This window comes from Meles meles, chromosome 6 (genome assembly GCF_922984935.1).
Source record: "Meles meles chromosome 6, mMelMel3.1 paternal haplotype, whole genome shotgun sequence".
Classification (NCBI taxonomy): Eukaryota; Metazoa; Chordata; class Mammalia; order Carnivora; family Mustelidae; genus Meles; species Meles meles.
Genome location: NC_060071.1, coordinates 64,373,237 through 64,385,341, shown reverse-complemented (window position 1 = coordinate 64,385,341; position 12,105 = coordinate 64,373,237). Strand labels below are relative to the sequence as shown.

The following is a 12,105-nucleotide window of genomic DNA, read 5'->3' as shown; positions in this document are numbered from 1 at the left end:
ACATCGGGCTCTCTGCTCAGCAGGGAGCCTGCTTCCCTCCTCTCTCTCTCTCTGCCTGCCTCTTTGCCTGTTTGTGCTGTCAAATAAATAAATCCTAAAAAAAAGAATATGGATAGTTTACCAGGAAAACAAAGACTTATCCTGGCCTTTATGTCAGCAGTGTTCACAAAAAACACTATTAAGGATCTCTTTGGTTACATTCCTGAAGGAGCACATGGAATTTTCAGTTCCCACGATGTGGAAAAAGCTGGCTAGAAATAAACATCATCTCTCATAGTGTTTCCAGAACTTCCTTAAAGAATAACATGGAACACCTGTAAAAAAAATTCCTGGGCCTGAGACTTAATAATTCATAATTTTCGGGGAAGAGGTGTGTTAATCTGTGTAGTTAACAAATAACAAATAACTTCAGGTGATTCTTAACATTTAAGTTTGAAAAAGAGCTATACCGCCTCGAGGTGGGTTCTGGCATTCTTACATAGTATTTAAAAGAAGTTTCAAAAGAGATGGTGACACTGGGGCACCTGGGTGGCTCAGCTGGTTGAACATCTGGCTCTTGATTTCGGCTCTGGTCATGATCTCATGGGTTGTGGGTTCGAGCCCCATGTCAGGCTCTGTGCTCAGCAGGGAGTCTGCTTCAGATTCTTTCTCTCCCTTTCCCTCGGCCCCTCCCACCCTGGTCTCCCTATAATGAATAAAACTTAGAAAAAGAAAAGGTGGTGACACTGGAGCTGGCGACTACGGCCACAGTTCTTGAACTTTAGCTATCATCCGCACCACTGGGGAGCTTGATGCAACATTGCTGGGCCCTACCTGAGTCTCTACAGTTTCTGATTCAATAGATCTGGAAGGAGTCAGAGGATTTGTACTTCAAACAAGTTCCTAGGTGATGCTAAATACAGCTGTATTGAGAACTGTGTTCTGAGAAGCCATGAACTACAGCATAACCTGGATGGGTTGGGGGTGGTCAATATTATTCAAAAGCTAAAACTAATGAGGGTTGTTCTGTTGTGAGGGGAAATTAGCTATTAGCTTAAGGAGTTTGGTAACTTTCTCAAAACTATAAACACAATATAATAAACAAATTCAATTATGAGAAATGTTCTTGATAGGCAGAAATGATAAAATTAATGACATTTCTCTTTAAACCTATTTTTCCTGGGGGCACCTGGGTGGCTCAGTGAGTTGGGGCCTCTGCCTTTGGCTCGGGTCATGATCCCAGTGTACTGGGTTCGAGCCCTGCCTCAGGCTCTCTCTCTGCCTACTTGTGATCTCTGTCAGGTAAATAAATAAAATCTTTAAAAAAAAAAAACCAGAAAAAAAAACCCTATTTTTCCTGTAGTTGACAAAACAGTCATAAACATGGCCCCACTTAATAAATACCACTTCATTAATTAATGCTGTTTGCCCTTTTCTAGGGCTTAGGGATACAGTCAGTGAGCAAAACAAAGCCCTGTACTCAGAGGCAACATTCTACTATCTCATCTATCCTCTGAACACTCATTTAGGTTAGTGGGAAAAACTTTAATGACTTTATAAAAAAAAACAAACTCCACTATTAAAACAGTGTACTTAAAAGTTAAAAGTGTGGGGGTGCCTGGGTGGCTCAGTGGGTTAACCCTCTGCCTTTGGCTCAGGTCATGATCCCTGAGTCCTGGGATCGAGCCCCACATCGGGCTCTCTACTCGGGAGGGAGCCTGCTTCCTCCTCTCTCTCTGCCTGCCTCTCTGCCTACTTGTGATCTCTCTCTGTCAAATAAATAAAATCTAAAAAAAAAAAAAAAAAAAAAGTTAAAAGTGTGATTTTTTTTTTCAAAGATTTTATTTATTTGACAGAGAGAGACACAGTGAGAGAGGGAACACAAAAAGAGGGAGTGGGAAAGGGAGAAGCTGCTTCCCGCTGAGCAGGGAACCCAATGAGGGGCTTGATCCCAGGACCCTGGGATCATGACCCGAGCTGCAGGTAAACGCTTAACGACTGAGCCACTCAGGTGCCCCCAAAAGTGTGATTTCTGTACAAGAACAAAAATAACTTTGGGAGGGAAGATACAGTTTAGTATACTCATCTTTATTTATTTTTTAAAGATTTTATGTATTTATTTGAGAGAGAGAGCCAGAGAGTACAAGCAAGGGGAGTGGCAGAGGAAACGGAGAAGCAGGCTTCCTGCTGAGCAGGGAGCCTGATGTGGGACTGTATCCCAGGACCCTGGGATCATGACCTGAACTGAAGGCAGAGGCTTAACTGACTGAGCCACCCAGGTGCCCCAGTATACTCATCTTTAGAAACCTAAAATCAGGTTCAAGAAAGGAATTCTTTTTTCCTGACATTCTGTAAGCAGACCCAAAGAGTTGCAATTATTGTTCCAACTGATATTTTTGCCTCAATGGTATACATTCAATAACTCAGATTCCTCAAATAGTAAACTGGGGCAGATAATTCGGTTGTAATTCTAAAACTAAAAAAGAAAATTCTCAACTTAGGCAAGTTCCAACTTGGGTCTGACATCTCAACATGCAATTAAATTATATTTAATCACTAGGTTTCGGTAAAATGTGTGGTGGGGACCAAATTATCACATTTTACCCTAGACAAGGGAAAATACGTTAAACAATTTTGAGGGTTTATTTGAAAGATTTATTAGGGGACAGAGAAAATTACACATTTTTTACCAGCTTTACTGAGGTGTTCTGTATGCCATCAAATTGATCTGCTTTAAGTCTACAACTGAATGACTTTTTAAAGTTTTTTTTTTTTAAGATTTTATTTATTTATGAGAGAGAGAGTAGAAAGCAGGGGTAGTGGCCGGCATTGGGAGAAGCACGCTCCATGCTGAGCAAGGAGCCCAGTGTGGGACTCAGTCCCAGGATGCTGGAATCATGACCTGAGCTGAATGAAGACAGATGCTTAACCGACTGAGACACCCAGGCATCCCTGAATGACTTTTTAGTAATGAAATCTGCAGAGTTGTACAATCATCATCACAATACAATTTTTTTTCAAGATTTTATCTATTTATTTGACAGACAGAAAGCACAAGTAGGCAGAGAGGCAGACAGAGAGAGAGGAGGAAGCAGGCTCCCTGCGGAGCAGAGAGCCCGATGTGGGGCTCCATCCCCGGACCCTGTGATCATGACCTGAGCCTAAGGCAGAGGCTTTAACCCACTGAGCCACCCAGGCGCCCCTCACAATCCAATTTTAAAACATTTCCATCATCCCCAAAAGATCTCTCAAGTCTATCTGTAGTTATTCCTACTTCCTGCTCCAGGCAACCACTGATCCATTTCTCTACAGATTTTCTCCTGGGAATTTCATATAAATGAAATCATAAAATATACGGTCTTGTGTGTCTAGGTTCTATTTAGTATGTCTTCTGAGGTTCATCTATGGTGTGACATGCATGGGTACCTCATTCCATTTCACTGTTTAATAGTACTCCACTGTATGCATAAATCAATTTTTGTTTATTCATCCATCAGTTGATGTACAACTGGGTTATTTCCAGTTTGGGGTTATTATAACAATATTATAACATCTACATACAAGTCTCTATGTGGGCATGTTTTCTTATCTCTTGGGCACATAACCAGAGCGAAACTGCTCTATTATATGGTAATTTTATAGTTAACTACCATACTGTTTTCCATAGTGGCTTCACTATTTTACATTCTTACCAGCAATGTGTTAGGGTTCCAGTTTCTCTATATCTTAATACTTGTTACTGCCTATTTTATTACAGCCATCCTAATGGTGGTGTGTCACTGTGGTTTTGTTTTTCCCCCTGACTAATGATGTTGAACATGTTTTCATGTGCTTCTAGGCCATTTATCTTCTTTGGAGAAACAGCTGTACAAATCCTTTGCTCATTTTTTAATTGGGTTGTCTCTCTATTGCTGGATTAAGAGGACTTTGTTACTCTGGATATTAAACCCTTCGGAAATAAGATTTGCAAATATTTTCTCACATCCTTTGGGTTGTCTTTTCACTTTCTTAATAATGTCCTTTGAAGCACAGAACTTCTAAATTTTGATGAAATGAAAACTATTACCAATGTTTTCTTTCATGGATGCTTTTTGGTGTTATATCTAGAAATCTGAAATCTGCCTACCTCAACCTCAACAAATATTTTCTCCTGCCCTTTTTTTTTCCTGTAAGCTTTATAGTTTTATTCTTACATTTATGACCATGATCTTTAAAATAATAATAAATATACATGACATACAACTGACCATTTTAACCTTTTTAAAAATGTATAGTCCGGAAGCAGTAAGTACACTCCCATGCTGTGCAACCATCACCACCATCCATGTCCACAACTTTTTATCATCCGAAACAGAAACTCTGTATCTCCCAAATAATATCTCCCGCCTCTCCTCACTCCCTGCCCCTGAGGATCACTGTTCTACTCTCCATCTTTATGAACTGACCACGTAAGTACCTTGTATAAAAAGAATCATTAAAATTTGTGTCCTTTTGTAACTGGTTTATTTCGCTTAGCTTGTTTTTAAGAGTCATCCATGTTGTAGCATATGAGAGAATTTCCTTCCTTTTAAAGACTGAGTAATATTCCATTTTATATTTTTATGACATTTTGTTTATCCATTCATCTAGTGATGAATAAGCCAGGTGTTTCCACCTTTTGACTATTGTAACTAGTGCTGCCAGGAACACTGGTGTACAAGTATCTGAGTCCCCATTTCAATTCTTTGTATACTTAAAAGTGGAATTGTTGAACTATACTATAATTCTAGGTTTAATTTTTTGAGGATTCATCACACTATTATCCATTTTTGTTAATTTTATGTATAGCATAAGGGTCTAAATTTATCTTTTTACACGCTGCTATTCACCTACATTAGCACCATTTATTGAAAGACAAAGACTGAGGAACCATTAAATTGCCTTGGCATCTTTGTAAAAAATCAAGTGACTATAAATGAAAGAGCTCATGTCTCAATTCTCAATTCTGTTCCACTGATCCACATGTCTGTCCCATTCCAGCACCACAGTGTCTTAATTATTGTTGATTTAAGTGAGTTTTAAGATAAAGAAGACCAAGACCTCCAATTTTGTTCTCCCTGCTACCCCACCATGTTTTGGCTATTCGGGGTCCTAGACAATTCCACATAAATTTTATAATCAGCTTGTTGGCTTCTGCCTAAATGCTTCCTGAAATTACAGGAGGGATTGTGCTGAATCTCTATATCAGTTTGAGGGAAAATTATGACTTTAATAATATTGTGTCTTCCAATCCATGAGTATGGACTGTTTCTCTATGCAGATCTTCAATTTCTTTCAGCAATGTTTTGTAGTCTTCTGTTAAATTTATTCCTATTTTGATTTTTGATCATTTGGAGAGGGAATTCAGTGCTACTGTGAATGACGAAATTGTTTTCTTAATTTTTAAATTGTTCATTGCTTCTATATGGAAACACAATGGATTTCTACATAGTGACAATACAAACTTGCTGAAATAATGTAGTTCTAGCAGTTTTGTGTGTATGTGGATTCCTTGGGATTTTCTACATAAATGATCATTTCATCAGTGAATAAAGATAGTTCTACATATTCCATTCCAATCTGGATGCCTTTTATTTCATTTCCCTAGCTGACTGCATTGACTAGGACCTCCAGTACATTCAGTAATGAATATTATTCAGTAATGAATATACTGAATGTACTGGGGGTCCTAGTCAATGCAGTCAGCTAGGAAATGGAATATAAATGGTGAGAGTGGACATCCTTGTTTCCAATCTTAAGGAGAATGCATTCAGACTTCCACATTACGTACAGTACCTATATGTTTTTTGAACTGAGATAATGGTCCCCAACCGTTATGGTTAAATTGCTTATTTTGCCTTCCAATTACCTCAGTTTCTGTTTCACATATTTTGGGGCCTGTTATTAGGGTATGGGTATGTTTATAATAGTTCTATTTTCCCAATGAACTGACTTTTCAATTATAAAATGATCCTCTTTGTCTCTAGTATTTATTTTTTTGTCTTAAAGCCTACACTGTCCGTACAGCCAATTCTCTTATGGTTATTGTTTGGATGCAATATCTTTTCCCATCCTTTTTCTTTCAACCTATTTGTGTCTCTGAATCTATAGTGTTTCTCTAGAAAACAGCACATAGCGGTGTAGTTTTTTTATCCAGTCTGACAATAACTCAGAGATTTAAGAAGAGTGCTTTTTTCTAAGGAAGGTCATTCTTCTGATCTACACATATAACTTTGGGATATAGACCAGTAAGAAAAGAAAAACTCTTCAGACATACTAACCCCGGCAATCACTACAGTGACAGGTGGCGCCAGATTTCTCTCACCAGGGGCGCCCGGGTGGCTCAGTTGGTTAAGTGTCTGTCTTTGGCTCAGGTCATGATCCCAGGGTCCTGGGATCAAGCCCTGCATCTTGCTCCCTGCTCAGTGGAGAGTGTGCTTCTCCCTCCCCCAGCTCATGCTCTCTCTCTCAAATAAAATTTAAAAAAAAAAAAAAAAAAAAAAAAAAAAGATTTCTCTCATCTAATTCAGTAACCTACCTCTCAGCCACTGCTAGCAGCCGTTCTGGCCTGAAGGTACCCTCAGTGTCAATGTACATGGCTTTTCCTTCTCCTCCACCTCGGTCAATGGGAAGCTGGACAGAACAAAAGGAACAGTGTACAAATGAACACTGTACTTCTGATATAACTGATCAACTTCCCCATCCACCCCCAATAAGGCAAAGGGAAAAAAAAATTTAAAGAGTCAATCAGGAGTCGATAGGAGGCCTTCCCTTCTTTACTAAGATTTTTTTTTTTAATTTGACAGAGAGAGAGAGATCACAAGTAGGCAGAGAAGCAGGCAGAGAGAGGGGGGGAAGCAGGCTCTCCGCTCAGCAGAGAGCCCAATGTGGGGCTCAATCCCAGGACCCTGACATCATGACCTGAGCCGAAGGCAGAGGCCTAACCCTGAACCACCCAGGCGCCCCAGGAGGCATTCCCTTCTGATAGAAATACAGCTAGTAGTAGACATGAAACTCCTGGTGATCCACAGCATGCAATGCCAGACTCTTGCCAGAGCTGGACTGCTTGGAAATACAGTCCAAAGTAAGTGATAAAATTCTATGACTGAATACCAACACAAGGTTCAACAATTCTTTCAAGAGTACAGATCTTTGAAAGTTCATTTACTACCTCAGCTTTAATAAGTTAGAGACCCTGATCCAATACCCAGTTAATTTTGTCACATCCAAGCCACACTTACACTTCATTTTATTAAGCAGATTTTGCTTCTGCAGGGTCCTAACAGGGTTTGGCCATGCCCAGAGACATTCTTAGTAAGTTTAAAGTATGGCTGAGAGAGAAGGAAAAAAAAGGTGTTTATTCCAATAGTAACTACAGATGTTAAAAATAAACAAAAGGAGGAAAAGGAAAATACAGTTTAAAAAAAAGAAAAGAAAAAGAAAAGGGAGGAATGTCATCAAAATTATCTTATGAGCTACTTAGTGAAATCTTGGTTTTTAGGAAACCCATCCCATGTCAGACAACTTTAAGTTCTACAAATTTTAGGTGAATGATGCTAAAGGGTAGTTTCCACCCTAGCAATCTACTTTGGAGTCATAATTCACCTTTAAATTCTGAGGAAAATCCTTTAGGACATTTTATACTAAGGGCCAAGAAACATCAAATTTTCTTTGCCCCCCCCCTTTTTTAAAGATTTATTTATTTACTTGACAGACAGAGATGACAAGTAGGCAGAGAGGCAGGCAGAGAGAGGAGGAAGCAGGCTCTTTTCCAGCAACAAAGACCTCTATGGGTGAAGGGAGACCATAGGCAACTGGGTATAAGTATGAAGACGGACAGAAAAGTGGACAAGGTCCCAGTGTGTTATTGAGCCAACTTCAAGGAGGTGGACTGCATACTCCGCACTCCAGCCCATTCTGTCTCCTCCATGTTGCCCTCTAGTGCCACTGAAGTCATCTCATACCACTGGACTGGGACACCACAACCAAGTTAGCTTTTTTTTTTTTAATTTATTTGTTTGGCTGACAGAGATCACGAGTAGGCACAGAGGCAGGTTGGGGGGGGCAGGGGAAGCAGGCTCCCGCCGAGCAGAAAGCCTGATGCGGGGCTCAATCCCAGGACCCCAGAATCATGACCCGAGCCGAAGGCAGAGAGGCTCAACTGACTGAGCCACCCAGGAGCCCCAAGTTAGCTATTTTTAATAACTGCTTAGTACCATAATTTAACTCTTCTTCCTATTTTACCGTGATGTACGTTGTTTTGAACTTTCACCATTTTATAATGCTATGGTGTAAATTCTTCGTACATTTATCCTCGATTATCTGTGAACAATTGTGTAAGGCACATTTTCTGTGTATATGCAAAGGGTATATGCATTTAAAACTGGAATTTATGGGGCGCCTGGGTGGCTCAGTGGTTTAAGCTGCTGCCTTCAGCTCAGGTCATGATCTCGGGGTTCTGGGATCGAGTCCCACATCGGGCTCTCTGCTCAGCGGGGAGCCTGCTTCCCTCTCACTCTCTGTCTGCCTCTCTGCCTACTTATGATCTCTCTCTGTCAAATAAATAAAATCTTTAAAACTGGAATTTATGATAAAATTTCTTCTCAGAATTTTAAAATTAGTCTAGTACTTTAAAGAAACACAGCCTGTTCGTTTTTGTGATCTAACTGTGGCTCTCAACTTTATGTAACTTTTTTTTTTTTTTAAAGATTTTATTTATTTATTTGACAGCAAAGATCACAAGTAGGCAGAGAGGTAGGCAGAGAGAGAGAGGAGGAAGCAGGCTGTCCGCAGAGCAGAGAGCCTGATGCGGGGCTCGATCCCAGAACCCTGGGATCATGACCTGAGCCGAAGGCAGAGGCTTTAACCCACTGAGCCACCCAGGCGCCCCAACTTTATGTAACTTACTATTAGACACAGATCTAATGTAATAGGGTTTCACTTTATTAAGAAAATCTGAACAAATGAGAGATGATGTTTAGATTTAAGCAGTAATCTAACATCCTTTCTACACCTCTAGTTCTAGCTCTTAGGCTGGTGAAATGTAATCCTTTCTGTTATTAATGAATTAGTCCTCTCTTTTTTAAAAGATTTTATTTATTCATTTGAGACTGAGAGAGGCAGAAAAAGCATAAGCAGGGGGAGAGGTAGAGAGAAAGGGAGGAGCAGACTCACCACTGAGCTGGGAGCCTGATATGGGGCTCTTGGAACCCAGTCCCAGGACCTGGATCTCATGATCTGAGTCAAAGGCAGGCGCTTAACCATCTGAGCTGCCTAGGTGCCTCTTCTCTTTTTTCTTTTGGTGGTGGTGGGGGGAATAGACAGAGAGAGAGAGTCTCAAGAATGCTTCACGTCCAGCACGGGGCTGGATCTCATGACCCTGACATCATGATCTAAGCTGAAATCAAGAGTTGGATGCTTAACCAACTGAGCCACCCAGGCATCCCCTATATCTATTATTTCAATAAAACATGATTTTAGGTATTAATTCACTGTGTCTGTTTCCAAATCCTCCCATGAATGAGACTACAAATTAAAAAAAAGTTTTGGAAGAGATACTTAATACAGAGGTAAAGCATAAAATAGAGGAGTAGAGTCCCTGAGAAGGTGGCCAAAGATGGTAACCAGATCACACTGATAGGATAGGGTTTTGAAAAGAAGAGAGACTCTTTTCTGTTATAGCCCAAGATATAAAAAAATGGGTATAAATGTAGGTGGATTCATCAATTTGATGTGAAGAATAGGTTGGTCACTGGCTGAGTGAGGGTTGAAGAGGAACATGAAGGTATGAGAAGAAAGAACAAAGCATGAGAATTGTCTTACTGAATGGGAAAACGAATGCCTAAACAAATTCAGTAGGTCTTCCAAGCAGTATAAATGTTAGTCTAATGTCTGTCGTTTTGAATTTAAAGTGAAGATAATCAGCTTTATAGTATGATTTTTCTCCAGTATGATTCAGCTATTAAGGAACAGGGACTAAGAAGACAGTTCTCATGAGGCACCTGGGTAGCTCAGTTGGCTAAGTGTCTGCCTTCAGCTCAGGTCATGATCCCAGAGTCCTTGGATCGAGCCTGGCATTGGCCTCCATGCTCAGGAGGGAGTCTGCTTCTCCCCTCCACTCATGCTCTCTTTTGCTCCCTTTTTCTCTCAAATAAATAAATAAAATCTTTAAAAAAAAAAAAAAAAAGACATTTCTCAGAGAAGATTCTAAGAAGGGTTCATCTAAGACTGACATTGCTTTAGGTGGGGAATATATATCTAAGGAATGATTTTAATGGTGAATCATAAAATCTAGAGTAGTGAAGAGGGCAGGTAAAGCCAGGGGAGGCATAGTGGAGGATAAGAAAACATCTGAAACAATGAAGAAATCATCTGAAAACAATGATGTGAAAGTTTCTAGGACATGGAAGAATTATGTAATAGGGGTCTATGGGTCTTAGGGATAAAGTGACCTTTTAATGTCCATCCCAAAAGATGCTTGCAAATAGCAATCAACTAATTTTTTTTGCAGATTTGGTTAGAGCCCAAAATCTCACCTGGCATGTTACAGCCAACGTATGACAGATTTGAGTCTTCCCAGTTCGGAATTCTCCAAACATCTCTGTGATGGATCCAGTTTCAATTCCTCCTAAAAGAGCAATAGGAAACACCTCTTAGCACAATACAAATGTTTAGAAAGAATAATTGTAGAAGTGTCCTTGGAACTCATCAGAAAGATGTATAAATAATTTATAAATTCAATTTTCAACAAGCAATATTTTTATTTTGAAATAATTCTAGATTTACAGAAAATCACAAAGAAAGGTACAGGAAGGTTCCATGAATTTCTTTCTTTTCTTTTTTTTTTTTTTAAAGATTTTAATTATTTGACAGAAAGAGACACAGTGAGAGAGGGAACACAAACAGGGGGAGTGGGAGAAGGAGAAAGAGGCTTCCCGCTAAGCCGGAGCCCCATGCAGCGCTTGATCCCAGGACTCTGGGATCAAGTCCCAAGTCAGGTTCCCTGCTCAGTGGGGAGCATTCTCCCTTTGCCTGCCACTCCCCCCGCTTGTGTTTGCTCTCCTCCCTCTCTCTCTGGCACATAATTAAATTAAATCTTAAAAAAAAGATTTTATTTATTTGACAGAGAAAAAAGAGAGAACAAGCACAAGCAAGGGAAGCAGCTCATCGTGGGCGAGTGGGAAGCAGGATCCCCATGGAGCAGGGAGCCAGACACAAGACTCAATCCCAGCACCCCAGGACCTGAGCCAAAGGCAGACGATTAATGAATGAGCCACGCAGGCGCCCTGGTCCCAAGAATTCATCACTCAGGCTCCCCCAGTATTAACATTTTACATAACCATAGTACAGTATCAGTATTAGAAAACTGTCAGTGATACAGCCCCCAGAGTTCGTTTAGATTTCTCTAGTTATAAATGCATTCATTTTGGGGCACGTGGGTGGCTCAGTGGGTTAAGCCTTTGCCTACAGCTCAGGTCATGATCTCAGGGTCCTGGGATCGAGCCCCACATGGGGCTCTCTGCCTACTTGTGTTCTCTCTCTATGTCAAATAAATAAATAAAATCTTTAAAAAAAATGCATTCATTTCATTTGTGTATATGTATAGTTTTATGCAATTTTATTGCATCTGTAGCTTCATGTGACTACCACCACAATCAAGATACAGAACTATACCATGACAGTCAATAAGCAGTAAATGTAAAAATTATAGAGATATCCTCTCAAATTTACTAAACGTTTCTTGTGTACCTGACATTGTGCTATGCATATGTATGTACCATTTCATTTAATTCCAATAACCTATAAGGTAGGACCTCTTTTTATCCTCACCATAAAGATAATAAAACTGAGATATAGAGATATTAAGTAATTTGCACATATTCCTAAATATATAGTAATTTGCATACTATTCCTGAATGCATACTATTTTGCACCCTAAAAGAAAACTTGAATGATTAAATATTTGGGGAAGCAACAACAAAAAAATCTAACCTCACAGTAATTTAGGACAGCAATGTTTTCAAAAGTTCAAAAGCTTTATATATTTCCATAAAAGTCCAATAGTTTAGTGTGCACTACCATGCACTGATACTCTAACACAGTATTCAA

At 39.8% G+C, this 12,105-nt stretch overlaps 1 protein-coding gene across 1 annotated transcript in view; it reads right to left on the bottom strand.

The window, feature by feature from the left end:
• Positions 1-12,105, bottom strand: part of RAD51 (RAD51 recombinase) — a 33,818-nt gene that overhangs the window by 3,994 nt on the left and 17,719 nt on the right. Inside the window, exons 5-6 of the mRNA XM_046009025.1 lie at positions 10,533-10,624; positions 6,536-6,630 (exon numbers count right to left, since the gene is read on the bottom strand). Coding sequence (XP_045864981.1) covers positions 6,536-6,630; positions 10,533-10,624 — 187 coding nt within the window. The remainder of the gene's footprint in view (positions 1-6,535; positions 6,631-10,532; positions 10,625-12,105) is intronic.